At 44.1% G+C, this 18,342-nt stretch overlaps 3 protein-coding genes and 1 pseudogene across 5 annotated transcripts in view; 2 read left to right on the top strand and 2 right to left on the bottom strand.

Annotated features, from left to right (window-relative positions):
• The first annotated feature begins 882 nt into the window (after window positions 1-882).
• On the top strand, window positions 883-8,816 carry TMCO2 (transmembrane and coiled-coil domains 2). 2 transcript variants are annotated; one of them, XR_004060316.1, is made up of 2 exons: window positions 883-2,402; window positions 8,416-8,816. XR_004060316.1 is itself a non-coding variant. In XM_010354216.2 (2 exons), the coding sequence occupies exons 1-2, from the start codon at window positions 5,479-5,481 to the stop codon at window positions 8,731-8,733; spliced, it is 555 nt and encodes a 184-aa protein (XP_010352518.1). In that variant the 5' UTR covers window positions 5,072-5,478; the 3' UTR covers window positions 8,734-8,816. The 2 variants fall into 2 exon arrangements, 1 of the variants encoding a protein (XP_010352518.1); XM_010354216.2 differs by lacking the exon at window positions 883-2,402 and adding an exon at window positions 5,072-5,715.
• Window positions 8,817-11,358: 2,542 nt separating this feature from the next.
• On the bottom strand, window positions 11,359-11,976 carry LOC104654917 (annotated as a pseudogene).
• A 2,815-nt stretch (window positions 11,977-14,791) lies between these two features.
• Window positions 14,792-17,252, bottom strand: LOC115900743. Its single transcript, XM_030942338.1, has 3 exons — window positions 17,175-17,252; window positions 16,558-17,035; window positions 14,792-14,854 (listed from the first exon to the last, which is right to left on the bottom strand). The coding sequence occupies exons 1-3, from the start codon at window positions 17,250-17,252 to the stop codon at window positions 14,808-14,810; spliced, it is 603 nt and encodes a 200-aa protein (XP_030798198.1). The 3' UTR covers window positions 14,792-14,807.
• Window positions 17,031-18,342, top strand: part of ZMPSTE24 (zinc metallopeptidase STE24) — a 48,810-nt gene continuing 47,498 nt past the window's right edge. For both annotated transcript variants that reach the window (XM_010354217.2, XM_010354218.2), the window contains exon 1: window positions 17,031-17,373. In XM_010354217.2, the coding sequence (XP_010352519.1) occupies window positions 17,251-17,373 (123 nt within the window). In that variant the 5' untranslated portion in view covers window positions 17,031-17,250. The remainder of the gene's footprint in view (window positions 17,374-18,342) is intronic.

Genomic DNA, 18,342 nt, shown 5'->3' on the forward strand with positions numbered 1-18,342 from the left:
AGACTGAGACCACTATTGTTTCTTTGGAATCCAGCTAATTCTTCAGTGACTTGAATTTCCTCACTTACGAAGGGAGGGGGTATAGGTGAAAGGTCCCTTTTTGTGATTTGATCATGAGAAGCACCTGTAGGCCTAGTAAAAATTCCTCATACTAGAAAGATGGTTAGCCCAGAATAAGAAAAAGCTACTAATTTATCTAAGACTGAACTATATCCATTCAACCACAAAGAACTTGTAGCCCCTGGAAGGACCAAGTGAGGCCATTCACAGTGAAATTAAACCCAGATTTTGAGAGCTCAATTAGGCCGCACGCGGTGGCTCACGCCTGTAATCCCAGTGCTTTTGGAGGCTGAGGTGGGCAGATCATGAGGTCGGGAGGTCAAGAGCAAACTGGCTAACACGGTGAAACCCCGTCTCTACTAAAAATACAAAAAATTAGCTGGACATGATTGCACACGCCTGTAGTCTCAGCTACTCGAGAGGCTGAGGCAGGAGAATCGCTTGAACCCGTGAGGTGGATGTTGCAGTGAGCCGAGATCATACCACTGCACTCCAGCCTGGGTGACGGAGCAAGACTGTCTCAAAAATAAATAAAATCGTTCAAGTACAAGCCTAAGTAATTGATCCTAAGATCACTGTCTATCCCAGTTAGAGCAGCTTGCATCATTTGATCTTTATTAAATACTTTTGGCTGGGTGCGGTGGCTCGCACCTATAATCCTGGCACTTTGGGAGGCCGAGGCGGGTAGGTCACCTGAGGTCAGGAGTTTGAGACCAGCCTGACCAACATGGAGAAACCCCATCTCTACTAAAAATACAAAAATTAGCTAGGTGTGGTGGCAGATGCCTGTAATCCCAGCTACTCAGGAGGCTGAGGCAGGAGAATCGCTTGGACCCTGGAGACGGAAGTTGCAGTGAGCTGAGATCGTGCCACTGCACTCCAATCGGGCAACTGAGCAAGACTCCGTTTCAAAAAAAAAGAAAAAAAAGACTTATGTTTAAACCAGCATGAATGACTATATGATAATACAGGGCAAAGGGTTTTTTTTTTTTTTTTTAGCTTGTAGTAATCATTTTAACTTGATATCTCTGGAATTTGTCCCCACCCTGGCACAGACCTGAAAGCACTGACTTTGTTTTCAAAGCTTTTTCAATGCAAGAGTGCCTCCAAATGGTGAGTAGGAATGAAGACTTCCAGATGCTTCTATTCTTGCCTGTACCCAGAATTCTCTTGCTTCAGTGTTTTTCCCATTTTCATGAGCCCATGTATGAAAAAGGGTAAGGAACTGTGGAGAAGAAAGTTTTTATTAGCCTTCCTCGGGGTATTCCATGCTCAATCTATCCTTTCTCAGTCCCAAATAGCCTACTGAGCTGAACTGCCTAAGACATAGTCATTCACCAAATATTTAAGTACACACATTTAAAAAGATAAAATTCCAGGTGCAATGGGAGACGAGGAAAAACAGTAAAGTTGTCAGGGCCATCAAGAAGCTTTCACAAGGTGAAGGGAGGGCTGGAGTTTCTCAAAACATTGTTACTTAAAGTGTGGTAGTGGGCCAGCAGTATGGGCATCACCTAGGAGATTGTTATTAATAAAAATGCATAATTTCAGGCCCTACTCTAGACCTACTGGACCCAAATGTGCGTGTTAGTAAGATCTCCAGGTGATTCTTAGGCACAGAAAAGTTCTAGAAGCACTGGCCTGAAGTGGGAAGTACTGTGAGAATTCAGGGTGGTTACGCTTTTTCGCATTTTACATAAAATTATCTTGTTGAATTTTCATAATCCAATGAAGTAGGTGCTGTTATTATCCTTATCTGACAAAGTACTTGAGTCAAAGCATCTTGACAAAGCTTTTGACAAAGCATCTTGCCTGGCTGGCACAAATAGAGATGGAGCCCAGTTTCCAATCTCATTCTGACTGGAAGAATGTCAGAGAGGGACATTTAGTATAAAGGAATAACAGATGGAAAGTTGCAGGTGGTATTTGAAGTACCAAAAATACCACAGTTCTGTAATGTGAGTGAGTGTGAAGGCGAATAGTGGGAAATACAATTTGAAGTGTAGGTGAAAGCCAGGTTATTCAACTCAAACTCCACAGTCATGGTGTTGACATTTCTTCATTTTTGAATATAGAGATGGGAAACTGGTGCATGTTTTTTTCTGTGAATAACATGAAAGCTACGAAAAAGACAAGTTTTCTGAAACTTTTACTTACTTGTTTTTGTTATTTTTTGAGACGAGATCTCATTAGGTTGCCCAGGCTGATCTTGAACTCCTGAGCCCAAGCAATCCTCCCACCCCAGCCTCCCAAAGTGCTGGAATTGCAGGCATGAACTACTGCACCTGGCCAGAAACTTCTAAAACTCAGAAACGTTGCTCCTCCTCACCTCCTACCCCAAGGTAAACTGTGATACCTCCTGGCTTTATACTACTGATTTTATACCCTATTATGTAGAACTGTGTCTAGAAAGAGTGGCCTATCCCTCTGTGACCTTGGTCTACTCCTGCAGGAGTGGTTTCTGTGACAGACTGCATCTGGAGGTTTGATTCACTCTGGGGAAGGTAACCAGGATAGGCAAGAGATTTAAAAATCTGTCAACATGTATTTGGCAGGTATAGCCTGAAAAAAAAAAGACCAGAGGCGTAGGAAAGCTATCTAAATGGTTAAGAAGCCAAATATTTAGAAAGCATATACCATCTGCTAGCCCCTGGGTGGTAAGTGTTGAGCAAGACTCTTTCCTGCATCATAGAGATTTAAGAATCCAATAGGGGACTGGTTGTGGTGACTCATGTCTGTAATCCCAGCACTTTGGGAGGCAGAGGCAGGTGGATATTTGAAGTCAGGAGTTTGAGACCAGCCTGGTCAACATGGTGAAACCCTGTCTCTACTAAAAATACAAAAATTAGCTGGGCCATGGTGGCGTGCGTGCCTGTAATCCCAGGTACTAGGGAGGCTGAGGCAGGAGAACTGCTTGAATCCAGGAAGCAGAGGTTGCAGTGAGCCGAGATCAGGCCACTGTACTCCAGCATGGGCAACAGAGTGAGACCCTGTACCCCCCCAACCTCCCCACCTCAAAAAAAAATCCAATAGGGAAGACAGACATTAAAACAGTACACATAAGTAAAAGTGCTTTTATTTTTAAACGGGGAATAGAGGGGCTTGTGAGAAGTGGACCAAAAAAGGACAGCAAAAGCTTCATTGAGGATAATGTTTAAACTGAAACCTAAAGAATCAATAGAAGTTAGCCAGGCAATAACCTGTAGTGCCAGCTACTTGGGAGGCTGAGGTGGGAGGATCACTTGAGCCTAGGAGTTAGAGGCTGTAGTGTGCAATAATCACACCTGTGAATAGGCACTGAACTCCAACCTGGGGGAGGAGGGGGAAGCCAGGCAAATAATGCGAGTAATCGTAATCCAATTATGTGCCAAGGCTTTGTGGTTCAACAGCTTGGTGTGTTGGTGACATTGATAAGACTACTATAGCTGGAGTTGAAAGAACAAATGGCAGAGGAAGAGAAGACTTGGTACGCAAGCAGGGACCAGGCATTTTAGTGCCCTGTTAGCCATGTTACAGATTTTGGATTTTGTTTGAAAGGCAATGAAAAACCTGTAAGAATTTATCAAAGGCTGACGAGGTGCTATTTCTCATGCCTATAATCCCAGCATTTTAGGAGGGCAAGGTAGGAGGATCAGCTGAGATCAGGAGTTCGAGACCAGCCTGGCCAACATGGTGAAACCCCGTTTCTACTAAAAATGCAGAGATTAGCCAGGCGAGGCGCGTGCCTAGTCTCAGTCACTCAAGAGGCTGAGGCAGGAGAATAGTTTGAACCCAGGAGGCAGAGGTTGCAGTGAGCCAAGATCGCACCAGTGCACTCCAGCTTGGGCAACAGAGCGAGACTCTGTCTCAAAAAAAAAGAATTTATCAAAGGCTTGAAAGTAGGCATTGCATAAGTCAGTAAGTCCTAATAGGGCATGATGCGACTACTGAGTAGAAGTGACTGACAGATGAGTGGGTGGATGCCACTATTAAAGGTGAACTGAAGGCCAGGCATGGTGGTTCATGCCTATAATCCCAGCACTGTGGGAGGCCGAGGCAGGTGGATCATGAGCTCAGGAGTTCAAGACCAGCCTAATCAACATGGTGAAACCCCATCTCTACTAAAAATTTAAAAATTAGCCGGGCGTGGTGGCACATGCCTGTAATCCCAGCTACTAAGGAGACTGAGCCAGGAGAATCACTTGAACCCAGGAGGCAGAGGTTGCAGTGAGCTGAGATTGCACCACTGCACTCCAGCCCGGGCAACAGGGTGAGACTCCAAGACTTGTCTCAGAAAAAAAAAAAAAAAAAAAAAAAAAAAGCCCTGTTTATATCCTATTTCCTTGCTGGGTGCGGTGGCTCATGCCTGTAATCCCTGCACTTTGGGAGGCTGAGGCGGGTGGATCACTTGAGGTCAGGAGTTCTAGACCAGCCTGGCCAACATGGTGAAACCCCATCTCTACTAAAAATATAACAAATTAGCCAGACGTGGTGGCGCAAGCCTGTAATCCCAGCTACTCAGGAGGCTGAGGCAGGAGAATCGCTTGAACCTAGGAGGCACAGGTTGCAGTGTGCTGAGATCACGCCACTGCACTCCAGCTCAAAAAAATAAAAATAAAAAATCCTGTCTCCTCACATTTCCATTCAACCTCAATACACCTCAGCTTTTTTTATTATCTGAAAACAGCTGCAACAGCTGCTGTCCATGTGATGAATTGTTGGAAATGTAGATCTACACTAAGAGAGAAGCCACTAGCCACATGTGGCTATTTAACTTTTTTTTTTAGACGGAGTCTCATTCTGTCACCAAGGCTGGAGTACAACATCAGCTCACTGCAACCTCTGCCTCCCAGGTTCAAGTGATTCTCCTGCTTCAGCCTCCCAAGTAGCTGGGACTACAGGTGTGCACTACCATGCCAGGCTAATTTTTGTATGTGTAGTAGAGACAGGATTTCACCTTGTTGGCCAGGTTGGTCTCGAACTCCTGGGCTCAAGTGATCCACCTGCGTCGGCCTCCCAAAGTGCTGGGATTACAAGCGTGAGCCACCGTGCCTGGCCAAATTTAGTTAAAATGAAAATTCCATCTCTGCTGCACTATTCACATTTCAGGTAACTAGTGGTTACCATATTGGACATGGCAGATAAAGAACATTTTCATTATTGCAGAAAGTTGTACTGGACAGCACTTTGCTAGAGCCAGAACTAGCCAAAGATCAGATAAAGCAATATGAATGAACTGAAAACCCAGGCCGGTGCCTGGTTGGTTTTGAGTAAGATTCACTGGTTGGGTGAGTGGGAAGCAAGCTGACCTTTGGAACAGTGACATCACAAAGCACAGCACACAATGGCTCCAGAACATGTGGGCCCCCAGGCCACTACCCCTAACTGATATCTAGATTCCTGAAGCTTCTGCACATGTAGTTCCTGGAGCTGCTACTTATGAAAATGTCAACATCTTCCTCTTCTAACTGGGACAACCTCTTAGATTCTCTGAGCACAGTATGGAATTCGATACAAGCAAGTTTTTTGGGAGAGACTAGTGCACCTCAGCAAACAAATTTGGGACTATTAGATAATCTTGCTCCGGCTGTGCAAATCATCTTGAGGATTTCTTTCTTGATTTTGTTGGCAATAGGAATATATGCCTTATGGAAACGAAGTATTCAGTCAATTCAGGTTATACTCTTTTGTTACAAACATTTCTATAGTTATAAATTGAAATTTGATTAGTTCTCTCCCATATTGCTGCCACCAGTTTTAAGATCATGCAGATGTGCCAAGGCAAACCTTTGTCTCTTAAGTTGGCAGAAAGTAGGTTATCCTTGAAAACCTCCATCAATTAGGCTTTGGGCATAAAAATGCTCTTTCTCACAGTGGTCTTTGGCTTGTCTTCTCTAATAAAATAGACCAAATATGTTTGTAATCTGAAAAGACAGCCTTACCCTCAAAATGTTTTGGTCATTTATTCATCTTTGCTACTATGTTTCTAGAATAGGCAACAAAGTATAGCCAGGATCATGAGTATGGCCTTTCTTCCTATGCCATTGTTCTGTAACTGATAAGAAGGCATATGTATGAAGTCATCGCAATGTGCTCATTATTGTGTTTTAACAAAATAAGGCTCCGTAAGTATATAGGAGCTCTTTGGGGAGTAAGAATTTAACTGGCTGGGATTGTGAAAGACAGGATTTTACATCTGTGTAGTCATCAATAATAATAGTTAACATACAATATAGTCGAATGCTTTGAGAATCTCAAAAATTCCATGAAATGGACAGAGGTTATTTTCACATGACCAGTGAAGAAACTGAGGTGCACTGAGGTTTAGTGGAAACTTAAGGTGACAGGCTTTTAAAATGGCTTTCTTAAGAGTGGCAAGTTTACTTGATAAATGCAGAGAGAAGTTGTTACTGGATCATTTTTTAGCATTTATTTATTTTCATATGTCACTATTGTTTAGTAATTATGGTCACAGGTCGTTTCTATTTTAAACCATCACAATCCTGCATAGTAGTCAGGGCAGATATTATTTTCTCCATTTTGTAGATGAGAGAACTTGATTATCACCCACCCAGGTTCACATAGTTTGTAAGAGCTGGCAAAATTGGAGTTTGAACCAAATTTCTAGGATTTAAAATTCAGTTCTTCTCCAAAATCTCATTTAATGTAAACCAACTGGCCTAAATCTTGAACAGGAATGTGTGCGTGTATATGTGTTTGCGCGTGCGCACGCATATGTATGTGTATTGTGAGGATTACAGGAGATATTATATATATAAATCTTAGCACATATATTCAATAAGTGGTGCTACAGTGAAACCCCCTCTCTACTTAAAATACAAAAATTAGCCGGGCGTAGTGGTGGCACATGCCTGTAGTCCCAGCTACTCAGGAGGCTGAGGCAAGAGAACTGCTTGAACCCGGGAGGTGGAGGTTGCAGTGAGCCAAGATCGTGCCACTGTACTCCAGCCTAGGCGACAGAGACTCTGTCTCAAAAAAAAAAAAAAAAAAAAAAAGCGGTACTAGTTGTTATAAGGAACAAGATGATTTTTGTTCTTGTCCTAGCAAGAATCTGTCCTATACATATGCGTTTATTATTTATTTATTTATTTTGAGATGAAGTCTCGCTCTTGTCCCCCAGTCTGGAGTGCAATGGCGTGATCTCGGCTCACTGCAACCTTTGCCTCCCAGGTTCAAGCAATTTTCCTGCCTCCGCCTCCCAAGTAGCTGGGATTACAGGTGCGTACCACCATGCCCAGCTAATTTTTTGTATTTTAAGGAGAGACGGGGTTTCACCATGTTGGCCAGGCTGGTCTTGAACTCCTGACCTCAGGTGATCCGCCCACCTCGTCCTCGCAAAGTGCTAGGATTACAGGCATGAGTCACCATGCCTGGCATATGCTTTTATTTTTTTAATTTCTTTTTTATGTTTTAGAGACAGTGTCTTGCTCTGTCACGCAGACTGGAGTGCAGTGGTGTCATCATAGCTCACTGCAGCCTCAAACTCCTGGTCTCAGGTGATCCTCCTGCCTTAGCCTCCTGAGCAGGTAGAACCATAGGCATGCACCACCAGGCTTGGCTAATTTTAAAAACTTTTTTGTAAAGACAGGGTCTCGCTACATTCACTATGTTGCTCAGGCTGGTCTTTAACTCCTGGCCTCAAGCAATCCTCCCATCTCAGCCTCTCAAAGTGCTGGATGCAGTGGTTCACACCTAAAATTTATTTTATATAAATAAAATATATATATAAAATTTGTTTAAGAGACAGGGTCTGGCTATGTTGCCCAGGCTGGAGTGCAGTAGCCATTCACAGGTGCCATCATAGCACACTACTCCTGGGCTCAAGTGATCCTCTCACCCTTCCTAGTAGCTGGGACTACATATGTGTGCCATTGTACCCAGATCTCTCCTAGTATATTTTAAGAACCTTTTCTATGACCAAGAAATCCAGTTTTTCAGACTACTATGTCCTAAAGTGTACTTGGAGGTGTAAATTTCTGGATTGTCCTGGCTCTACCACTTCCAATATATAACCTTGGTCAATGACAGAGTTCAAACTGGAAGGTATATAGTTATCTAGTTCTGTTTTTTCTGCATAAATAGGTCATGCATAGGCAAAGTAACTTCCAGACATTCAGAAAATGGTTATCTATGATTACAATCTTGATTAAATGCAAATAATAGTCCTGCCTGACCTGCCTACCTGTGGTTTGCAGTGAAAATCAAAAGATGAAACAGATGTGAAAATATTTTGCTAAATGGAAGACTTGTTATTGGAATGAGGAATTACTGTTACTATTAAGTTTTTGTTTTGTTTTTCTCTTATAGATAGAAAACTGTAGCAACTAACATTCAACTTCTGTTGTTCCATTTTAGAAAACATTGTTGTTTGTAATCACACTCTACAAACTTTACAAGAAGGGCTCAGCTATTTTTCAGGCTTTGCTAGCCAACCCAGAAGGAAGTGGTCTCCTAATTCAAGACAATAATAATATCTTCCTGTCCTTGGGTCTGCAAGAGAAAATTTTGAAAAAACTTCTGACAGTGGAAAACAAAGTGAAAGACCTAGAAGGGATAATCATTGCTCAAAAACCTGCCACGAAGAGGGATTGTTCCTCTGAGCCCTACTGCAGCTGCTCTGACTGCCAGAGTCCCTTGCCCACATCAGGGTTTACTTCCCCATTTGAAATGTGATGGACTCCAATCTTCTCCAGAAAAGCACTGTTTCCCTCATGTGTGCAGTGGCATATCAATAAAGATAGAGAACTCTATTGAAATTACCCTGCAAAGACTGGCTCTCTATTTAGTAGCGCTGAACTTCTACTTGTATGTATGGTGGGGTAAAGTGGGATACAGTGGTAGTTTAAAATGTCTCTAGGATTGTGGTGTACACTCAGCAGGCTGGAGACCATAAGCTGCCATAAAGGGAAGAGGATAGCTGAGCTGGAATCTAAGACTATAGAAAGAGAAAGGAGGGTGGTCAGGTGTATGGCCTTGAGGTCCATACCAACAAGGTTAGACTAAATATAATAAAAAGTACGGGGTGGGCCGGGCGCGGTGGCTCAAGCCTGTAATCCCAGCACTTTGGGAGGCCGAGACAGGTGGATCACGAGGTCAGGAGATCGAGACCATCCTGGCTAATACGGTGAAACCCCGTCTCTACTAAAAATACAAAAAAACTAGCCAGGCGAGGTGGCGGGCGCCTGTAGTCCCAGCTACTCGGGAGGCTGAGGCAGGAGAATGGCGTGAATCCGGGAGGCAGAGCTTGCAGTGAACTGAGATCCGGCCACTGCACTCCAGCCTGGGAGACAGAGCGAGACTCCGTCTCAAAAAATAAAATAAAATAAAATAAGATAAGATAAGATAAGATAAAATAAAAATGTAGGGGGTGGGAACGGTGGTTCACACCTGTAATCCTAGCACTTTGGGAGGCCAAGGAGGGCAGATCACAAGGTCAGGAGGTCAAGACCATCCTGGCTAACATGGTGAAACCCTGTCTCTACTGAAAATACAAAAATTAGCCGGGCATGGTGGCGGGCGCCTGTAGTCCCCGCTACTCAGGAGGCTGAGGTAGGAGAATGGCGTGAACCCGGGAGGCAGAGCTTACAGTGAGCCGAGATAGCACCACTGCACTCCAGCCTGTGAGACACAGCGAGACTCCCTCACAAAAAAACAAACAAACAAAAAAAAAAAAAGGAGGAAAGTGCTGTTTGAGGGCCCTGCAATGGACTGTCCTTTAGAAGTAGGCTGACCTCTGTGCTGGTCTTTGGCCTAAAGGTATACATGCAGTTCAGGGGGTCTCCTGCAATAATTACTCAAAAGTGAGCAAGGGTGGGAGTAGATACAGACTGACGTAAAGGAGACTGACTTTATCCAACTTTTACTGATACCTACTCTATGCTAAGCATTGTGATAATCCCTAGGAATCTTTCCTGAGTGCTTCAGGAGCACTCAGTTTGGCTAGACAGACAAGTAATTTCAGACCAGGGAATTATAATACAGTGGGGTCATAACTTTTTTTTTTTGAGTCAGAGTCTCACTCTGTCACCTTATGTCTACAAATAATCAAAAAAAATTAGCTGGGTGTGGTGGTGCACACCTGCAGTCCCAGCTACTCAGGAGGCTGAAGCAGGAGGGTCTCTTGAGCCTAGGAGATTGCTGCAGCAAGCAGCCTGGATGGCACAGTGAGACCTTGTCTAAAAATATATATACACATATAATATTTATATATAAATATAATATACATATTTATATATAAATATATACATATTTATATAAAAATATATACATATTTATATATAAGTATATACATATATAAACATTAACATATTTATATTTATATATAAATATTATATATTATATATATTATAGAGAGAGAGAGAGAGAGAGAAAGAGCAGGCTCCAAAGTGGCATCTTCCTAAGGGAAGGGTAATCTTGACCATTTGTAATTTCCGCCTGATCCACTGGATTTAAAATGCCACCCCTGGATGAGACTTCCCCGTATCGTGTACTAAATACAAAAACAGGTGGGTGAATACAGGGTGGGGCCAGGAAAGGCTTTGCAAAGGAAGTGACATTGAGGTGTCCCATAAATGATTACATAGGCAGACAAAGAAATGGAAGATATTATTCCCAAGGGGGATCATCATGGAAGTATATTTTTATTTTATTATTATTATTATTTCTTTTTTGAGACAGAGTTTTGCTGTTGTTGCCCAGGCTGGAGTGCAGTGGAGCAATCTCAGCTCACTGCAACCTCTGCCTCCCAGGTTCAAGCGATTCTCCTGCCTCAGCCTCCCGAGTAGCTGGGATTATAGGTGACCACCACCACACCTGGCTAATTTTTTGTATGTTTAGTAGAGATGGGGTTTCACCATGTTGGCCCGGCTGGTCTGGAACTCCTGACCTCAGGTGATCCACCCGCCTTGGCCTGCCAAAGTGCTGGGATTACAGGCATGAGTCACTGCGCCCAGCCCAGAAGGATATATATATATATATACACATATACATATATATATATATATATACACACACACATATACATATATATATATATATATATATATATTTTTTTTTTTTTTTTTTTAACTGAGGGTAAATTTAGTAAAGCATTAGCTGGCTCCTGCTTCTTGGGGTTAAAGATCAAAGAGGAAGGGCATCACATCTGGCTGGCTCATGCACTGCTGGATACTTTCCAGCCGAGTGGAAGCCAAGGCGCGAGTCTTCTCCGCAAAGCGGCGGTGTCCCTCCTCCGTCAACTTCCAGAGGCAAGATCGAGGCCGTGTGCTGGCCCCGGCCTGCATGCTGACAGGCACTTTCTCAAAGCTGTCTCGAAAACAGAGATTGTGACGGACAGTATTCTTCCAGCCTTCTGGGGCTGTCCGGAAAAAGGGGAAGTGTTTTCTCCCAAGTGCTGGGGAAAAAGGCAAAGCGCTTCCGAGGGGGAGACCACTTGCTGGAGGACCGGGACAGTGATTCCACCCCTGTGGCTTCTGAGCAGCTGGCATCTTCCTCCTTCTGTGGTGGCTGAGACAAGGGGATTGTGCTTGTCAGATCCTCCCTCTTCCTAGGTCCTGGGACCTCCAGCTTTCCAGGGGGATACACGATGTTGGGGTTTACCCACATCCAGAGGTTGGGTTCATAATCTGGACCATCCTTATCAGGGTTGGGTTTTTTCTCTAGGGGTAATTTTGGTGGCTTAACAATTCGGAGTTTATACCTGGCAAGTTTCTGCTTGGCTAAGGAGAGGTGAGATGTGGTGAAGGCCAGAAAGAGCTCGTTCCCCATGTCCCAGTCCAGCAGTCCCGGGACCTGGCCACGAAGGCTGGCCCAGAAGTCGAGGTGTTGGAGCTTCACATCCACCTTCGGGGCGGGCAGAGTCGCGGCGGCGCGGAGTGGGAGCGCGGCAGCTGAGGAGCGACCCTCACAGGCGCCTTCTCAAATGCGCCGGCTCCGATTGAGTTACATATATATATATATATATATATATATATATTTTTTTTTTTTTTTTTTTTTTAGACAGAGTCTTGCTCTGTTGCCCAGGCTGGAGTGCAGTGGCACAATCTCGGCTCACTGCAAGCTCTTCCTCCTGGGTTCAGGCCAGTCTCCTGCCTCAGCCTCCCAAGTAGCTGGGACTACAGGCACCCACCACCACACCTGGCTAATTTTTTGTATTTTTAGTAGAGACACGGTTTCACCATGTTAGCCAGGATGGTCTCGATCTCCTGACCTCGTGATCCACCCACCTCAGCCTCCCAAAGTGCTGGGATTACAGGTGTGAGCCACCGCGCCCAGCCAAAAAAAGAAGGATTTTGAAGAGTAGACTGATGTCAGGTAATGAAGGACCTTGAAGGTCATACCATATAGTTTGGGCTTTATACTGTCAGAAATGGACCATTATAGGGTTTTGGTTTTTGTTCTTAACAGAGTAACACAGAATTAGTAGCCTATATGAGAGACAGAACGTATGAGCTAGAAAGCAGAATGAGCTAGATGCAAAACAAATAACAGCTGTTCTTGTTAGGGTAACCAGGCTGGAGTACAGTGGCGTGATCTCTGCTCACTGCAACGTCTGCCTCCCGGGTTCAAGCAATTCTCCTGCCTCAGCCTCTGCATTATAGGCATCCACTACCATGCCTGTTTTTTTTCTTTTTTTTTCTTCTTTACTTATTTTTATTTTAGATTCAGGGGTACATGTGCAGGTGTGTTACATGGATATACTGCATGATGCTCTGAGCTTCAACTGAATCTGTCACCCAGGTAGTGAACATAGTATCCAATGGCTATTTTTTGTATTTTTAGTACAGACAGGGTTTTGCCATGTTGGCCAGGCTGGTTTCAAACTCCTGGCCTCAAGTGACCCACCCCCCTTGGCCTCCCAAAGTGTTAGGATTACAGGCGTGAGCCACTATGCCCAGCCAAGGGGGATCATTCTTTTCTTGGGGCCTGAGCACTTATGGCCAGGGCTTTAGTTAAGGGACCTTGAATGCTTGATAAGCAGAGAATCAAGGCAAGATAGGGGAAAAACTTGAGAGAGCAACTGTATCATATAGCTTAGGGTAGATGGACTACCCTACAGCAATGTCTATCACTCTAGGGATCATCATCTTTATCCTTCAAATTCAGTCATTTTCCTTTATTTATTTATTTATTTATGAGACGGAGTCTTGCTCCGTCGCCCAGGCTGGAGTGCAGTGGCGCAATCTCGGTTCACTGCAAGCTCCGCCTCCCGGGTTCACGCCATTCTCCTGCCTCAGCCTCCTGAGTAGCTGGGACTACAGGTGCCCGCCACCACGCCTGGCTAATTTTTTGTATTTTTAGTGGAGATGGGGTTTCACTGTGTTACCTCATGATCCTCCCGCCTCGGCTTCCCAAAGTGCTGGGATTACAGGTGTGAGCCACCGCGCCTGGCCCCTTTATTTATTTTTATAGAGATGAAGTCTCACTGTGTTGCCTTGGCTGGTCTCAAACTCCTGCACTCAAGCAATTATCCCACCTTGGCCTCCCAAAGAACTGAGATTACAGGTGTGAGTCAACACACCCTGCCAGTCTTTCTCCTTTAGCAAAAGCCTGCCAACAGCCTGTTTTGAGGTTCCCATTTTTAGACTCCACATGGGTCAGCCCTTCTATTAGCACTGTCTTTCTGAAAAAAGAAACAAGTGATTATTCACTTTCCATAATTCACTAGTTCTCCACTGCCACCACATTAGTCTGCACTACCATCTCTCACCTGGTTTTTTTTCTTTTTTTCTGATATCCTTGGCAACTGCTAAATCATCTGGATTCTTGAAATGGCCTCCTAACTGCACTCCCTCCTTCCATTCCCCATTAAATTTATTCTCCACGTTGTAGTGAGGATTGTCTGCTGAAAATTCTGCAATGCTCTGCTCAAAATCCTGCAATGGCTTCTTCTTTCATTCTAAGTAAAAGTCTTTTAACTAAAAGACTGCATGATGGCATGGATCTGTACTCCCCGTCTTCCTTACTCTTTCCACAGCCTCTTGCCATTCCTCAGATACGATAAGCACTGGCCAATCTCAGGGCCTTTGCACTTGCCCTTCACTCTGACTGGCAGTTTCCTCAGATATCCACATGGCTTCTTCTCTTACTTTTTTGGGGGGGTCTCAAATGCCAGTTAATCTGAGAAGGCTTCCTTGACCAACTTATGTAAAGCAGCACCCCTCACACCAACATGCTGTATTGCCTTTTTACTGCTTTTTCTTCATAGCACTTATCACCACTTCCACTTTTACTATTAAATATTTGCTTATTATTTATCAAACACTGCATCCACCCCAGCTAAGAATGTAAGCTCCAGGAGAGGGGGTTTGGTTCACTGCTATATCCCTGGCACCCGGAAATGCGTCTGGCATTTCTCAGACATTCAGTATTGATTGAATGAATGAATTCCAGTCAGTCTTGGCTTTTTGAAACCTGGGCCTCCTACTCTCCTATCTCTTCAGACACATGGTGACCAATTAATGCTATGATGCCCCTCTCCCAAGCAGTAGCTAACCTTTATTGGGCACTCAGAGCCATCTACATTGCTAGGAGCTTTACATGAATTTTCTCATTTGATCCTAACAATACAAGAAAGTAAGTACATGCTATGTTATTCTCATGTTACTGAGGAGGATCTGATGCACAGACAGATTAAATAATTTGCTAATACATGGTGCAGCCATGGCTGGCAATCAAGCAGCTTGACTCTAAACCTGTGCCCTTAGCCACAAAACTTGGGTGGTAGAAGCTCCTGTGAGGCTTTGGACTCAAAGACAGCTGAAGACAAGAGTGAAGAGGGCATAGCAATGATGGCCTGAGGGAGAGAAAATTTTGAAAAAGTGTTTACCCCTCATATTTTTAAGTTGGTATCTAACAGGTTTCATCATAAATTCAAATAGTTGCAATGGATGTAAATTCTTGCAAATTATAAATACTGACATTTTAAGATAAAACTGTTAAATCATTGCAACTTTTCAAGATAAAGAATTTTAAAAACTTAAATCACTCTTTATAATGTATCCAAGAGAATCTACATAACTGAATAACCACCATTATCCATTAAAACATACACTGAGCTCTTCAACATTGTTCTTTTATTATCTCTAACATATTTAGATTGTACTCTAACAAAAAATGTTATTCAAATGTAATACTTTGACGTCTGAACAACTTTTTTTTTTTTTTTTTTTTGAGACGGAGTCTTGCTGTGTGGACCAGGCTGGAGTGCAGTGGCCGGATCTCAGCTCACTGCAAGCTCCGCCTCCCGGGTTCATGCCATTCTCCTGCCTCAGCCTCCCGAGTAGCTGGGACTACAGGCGCCCGCCACCTCGCCCGGCTAGTTTCTTTTTTGTATTTTTTAGTAGATACGGGGTTTCACCATGTTAGCCAGGATGTTCTCGATCTCCTGACCTCGTGATCCGCCCGTCTCAGCCTCTCAAAGTGCTGGGATTACAGGCGTGAGCCACCGCGCCCGACCTGAACAACCTTTTATTGATCACTTCTTGGCAATAAAAATACGACATGTAGTAAATTTTAAAAAAATTTCCTGTAACTTTATGGCTCTACGCTGGAATTCTTCTGAAGTGAGTAATCATCACAATAATCTTTAGTATGTAATGGATCAAAATGACATGATTACAAATATCGATAATACATAGTTATAAAAGGTGAAATTCTATTGGGAACACATCTCTTAGACAGATGGGGCTGACCCACCAATTAATTCATTTATCTGGATGAATACTTCCTACTGGTGGATTAACAGGGTTCAGTTTCAATTCTGTTGTTTTCACAGATACAAGTGCTGAGAAATGGTTTTACATAAACAAATAGGTGAGAATGCTAGTAGTTTTGTTGTAAGAATGTCAATCAATCGTTTGGTTTCTTTCTGAGTTGCATGCCAAAAACCAAATAGTGTTCCTTCATCAGCTGACAATTCAATAGGGCCACCATTAATTTTGTTGAAAGCAAAGAACTGGAAACCATCTGACTTGAAAAGAATTTGTTATCCTGTTATTAGAGTCATCCACTTTCTCTAGTGACTTTTAATTATACTAATTACTCTCAGAGGCATTTAGGCAGGGTTGAGAAATTCAAGATATTACTTTTAATACATCTTTAGCATCACAATATCACGGTAATTTAAATATATTTTAGTTGTAGCTATTTAGCTCACTTTATTGTAAATAATAATTATGCTAATTAGCAACGATAGTATGTTTAACCAATTAATCATCAGATTAACTTTCGGTCAGAATAAATGACTTCACTTTTTAAGTCAAAGAAACGTACAGGTGTCCCAGTCACCATATTTCACTTCTGAATTCCAAGAGAGAAATGGCATTGCGCCTTACTAATGCAAATTTGTACCCTAAAGTAAGACGCTTTCATTTCAGGTACGTCTAACCCACGCTATCCTTGCTTTGTTCCAGGGCACTCTTGCAGGGAAAACGCCCGCCTCTGACTACACTTGGGGTGGTTGAGACGAGATTTTCAAATGAAAATTGTCAACGCTACCGTCCACTCTTTCATACGCTTGAATTCCGAACACCCAATACTGGCCAAAAGACTCCATTTCTAATGCCTGGTCTCGCTTTTGAGTTAGCTGTAATTCAGAGGCACGATTTTTAGAGACTGGGAAATCGGCTGCTGTCGCGTCCTTCCAAGCCACCTCAGGCGGGAGCCGCGGCCCACTCAGTCCGGTCCCAGCCCCGACTACCTGTCGCCTTGTTGGGGGAAGGAGGGCAGATACTGCAGCCCAGTCAAGGTAAGCCGCTGACCCAGGGGATGGAACTGCGGCTCTGGAGATTAGAAAGCCGAGAACTTCGCCGCGTTCACGGGCCCAGGAGGAAAGCCAGAACCCTAGACCGGAACCCAGCGTTAACAGGTTGGGGAAGAATGTTGATGCAACACAGCTCAGTAGGGCCGGGAACTTGGCGTCTGGGTCCCCGCCCTCTTTGGGCCGGAAGTGAGGAAGGTGGGGCTGGGGGTTTTTCTATAGAAACTAAGAGGGAGTGGGTAGAGTCTGCAAAGGGAGGAGTGTGTCTGTGACGCTGCCAGCAGCGCGCAGAGGGAGGGATGGGGGCGGATATCGGAATAGGGGCCCTCGGAAAGAACGGATATCGCTGTGACACCGAGGGGACGCTCTGAGGGGACGAGTGTCGGTGTGGCACCGGTGCACGCTGAAGGAGCCGGCGGAACCGGGTGGCCATGGGGATGTGGGCATCGCTGGACGCTTTGTGGGAGATGCCGGCCGAGAAGCGTATCTTCGGGGCCGTGCTGCTCTTCTCCTGGACAGTGTATCTTTGGGAGACCTTCCTAGCACAGCGGCAGGTGAGCCTAGACAGGGTCCAACCTGACCCCCACACCCGGCCAGCCCTGGACTAGCCTTGACTTCGACCCTGAGACTCTTGATTGCTCCAGTCCCTGTGCCAGTCTTGTCTCTGTGGTCCCTGCTGAGTCTTGTAACTTGGCCCGATGGCCGGGCTGTGGCTTTGAGGGGGATCTTGGTGCGTCAAGGAAGTTTTCTGTAACGTTATCATGGAACCTAATCCCGTTAGGGCCTGGAGGAAGGCTTGGGCTCTCGTGCCCTCCCTGAGCTTCCTTGGGATCCTTGGGCCCAGATTTGGCCTCCTTTATCTTTGGAATAAGCCTTCAAAAGGATTTAGACACCCAAATTCCTCATGACATTTATGTAATCGTGCCTAACCATAGGATTTTGCAGTCCTTCCAAGAACTTGCGCCCTTAAAGTGCATATATTATTTCTGCTGGAAAAAAAAAAAAAAAAAAAAAAAAAAAACCTTATCGGGCTGGGCGCGGTGTCTCATGCCTGTAATCCCAGCACTTTGGGATTACAAAGTGCTGGGAGGCCGCGAGGCAGGCGGATCACCTGAGGTCAGGAGCTCGAGACCAGCCTGACCAACGTGGCGAAAACCCCTCTCTACTAAAAATAGAAAAATTAGCCGGGTGTGGTGGCGTGCACCTGTAGTCCCAGCTACTTGGGAGGCTGAGGCAGGAGAATCGCTTGAGCTGAGATTGCACCACTTTACGCCAGCCTGGGTGACAAGAGTGAAACTGGGTCTCAAAAAAAATTAAATTAAATTAAATATATATATATATTTCTCATTTTTCATAAAATCATCATTTTAGTTTAAAGTATTAAAATGGTAAAATAGAAAGTGAAAGTTAACAGTTTACCTGAGATAACCATGAATTAGAGATCTGAACTTTTATTTGTTTATTTTTAATCTTTATTTATTTCATTTTAGACGGAGTCTAGCTCTGTCGCCAGGCTGGAGTAC

This window comes from Rhinopithecus roxellana, chromosome 12 (assembly GCF_007565055.1).
Source record: "Rhinopithecus roxellana isolate Shanxi Qingling chromosome 12, ASM756505v1, whole genome shotgun sequence".
Classification (NCBI taxonomy): Eukaryota; Metazoa; Chordata; class Mammalia; order Primates; family Cercopithecidae; genus Rhinopithecus; species Rhinopithecus roxellana.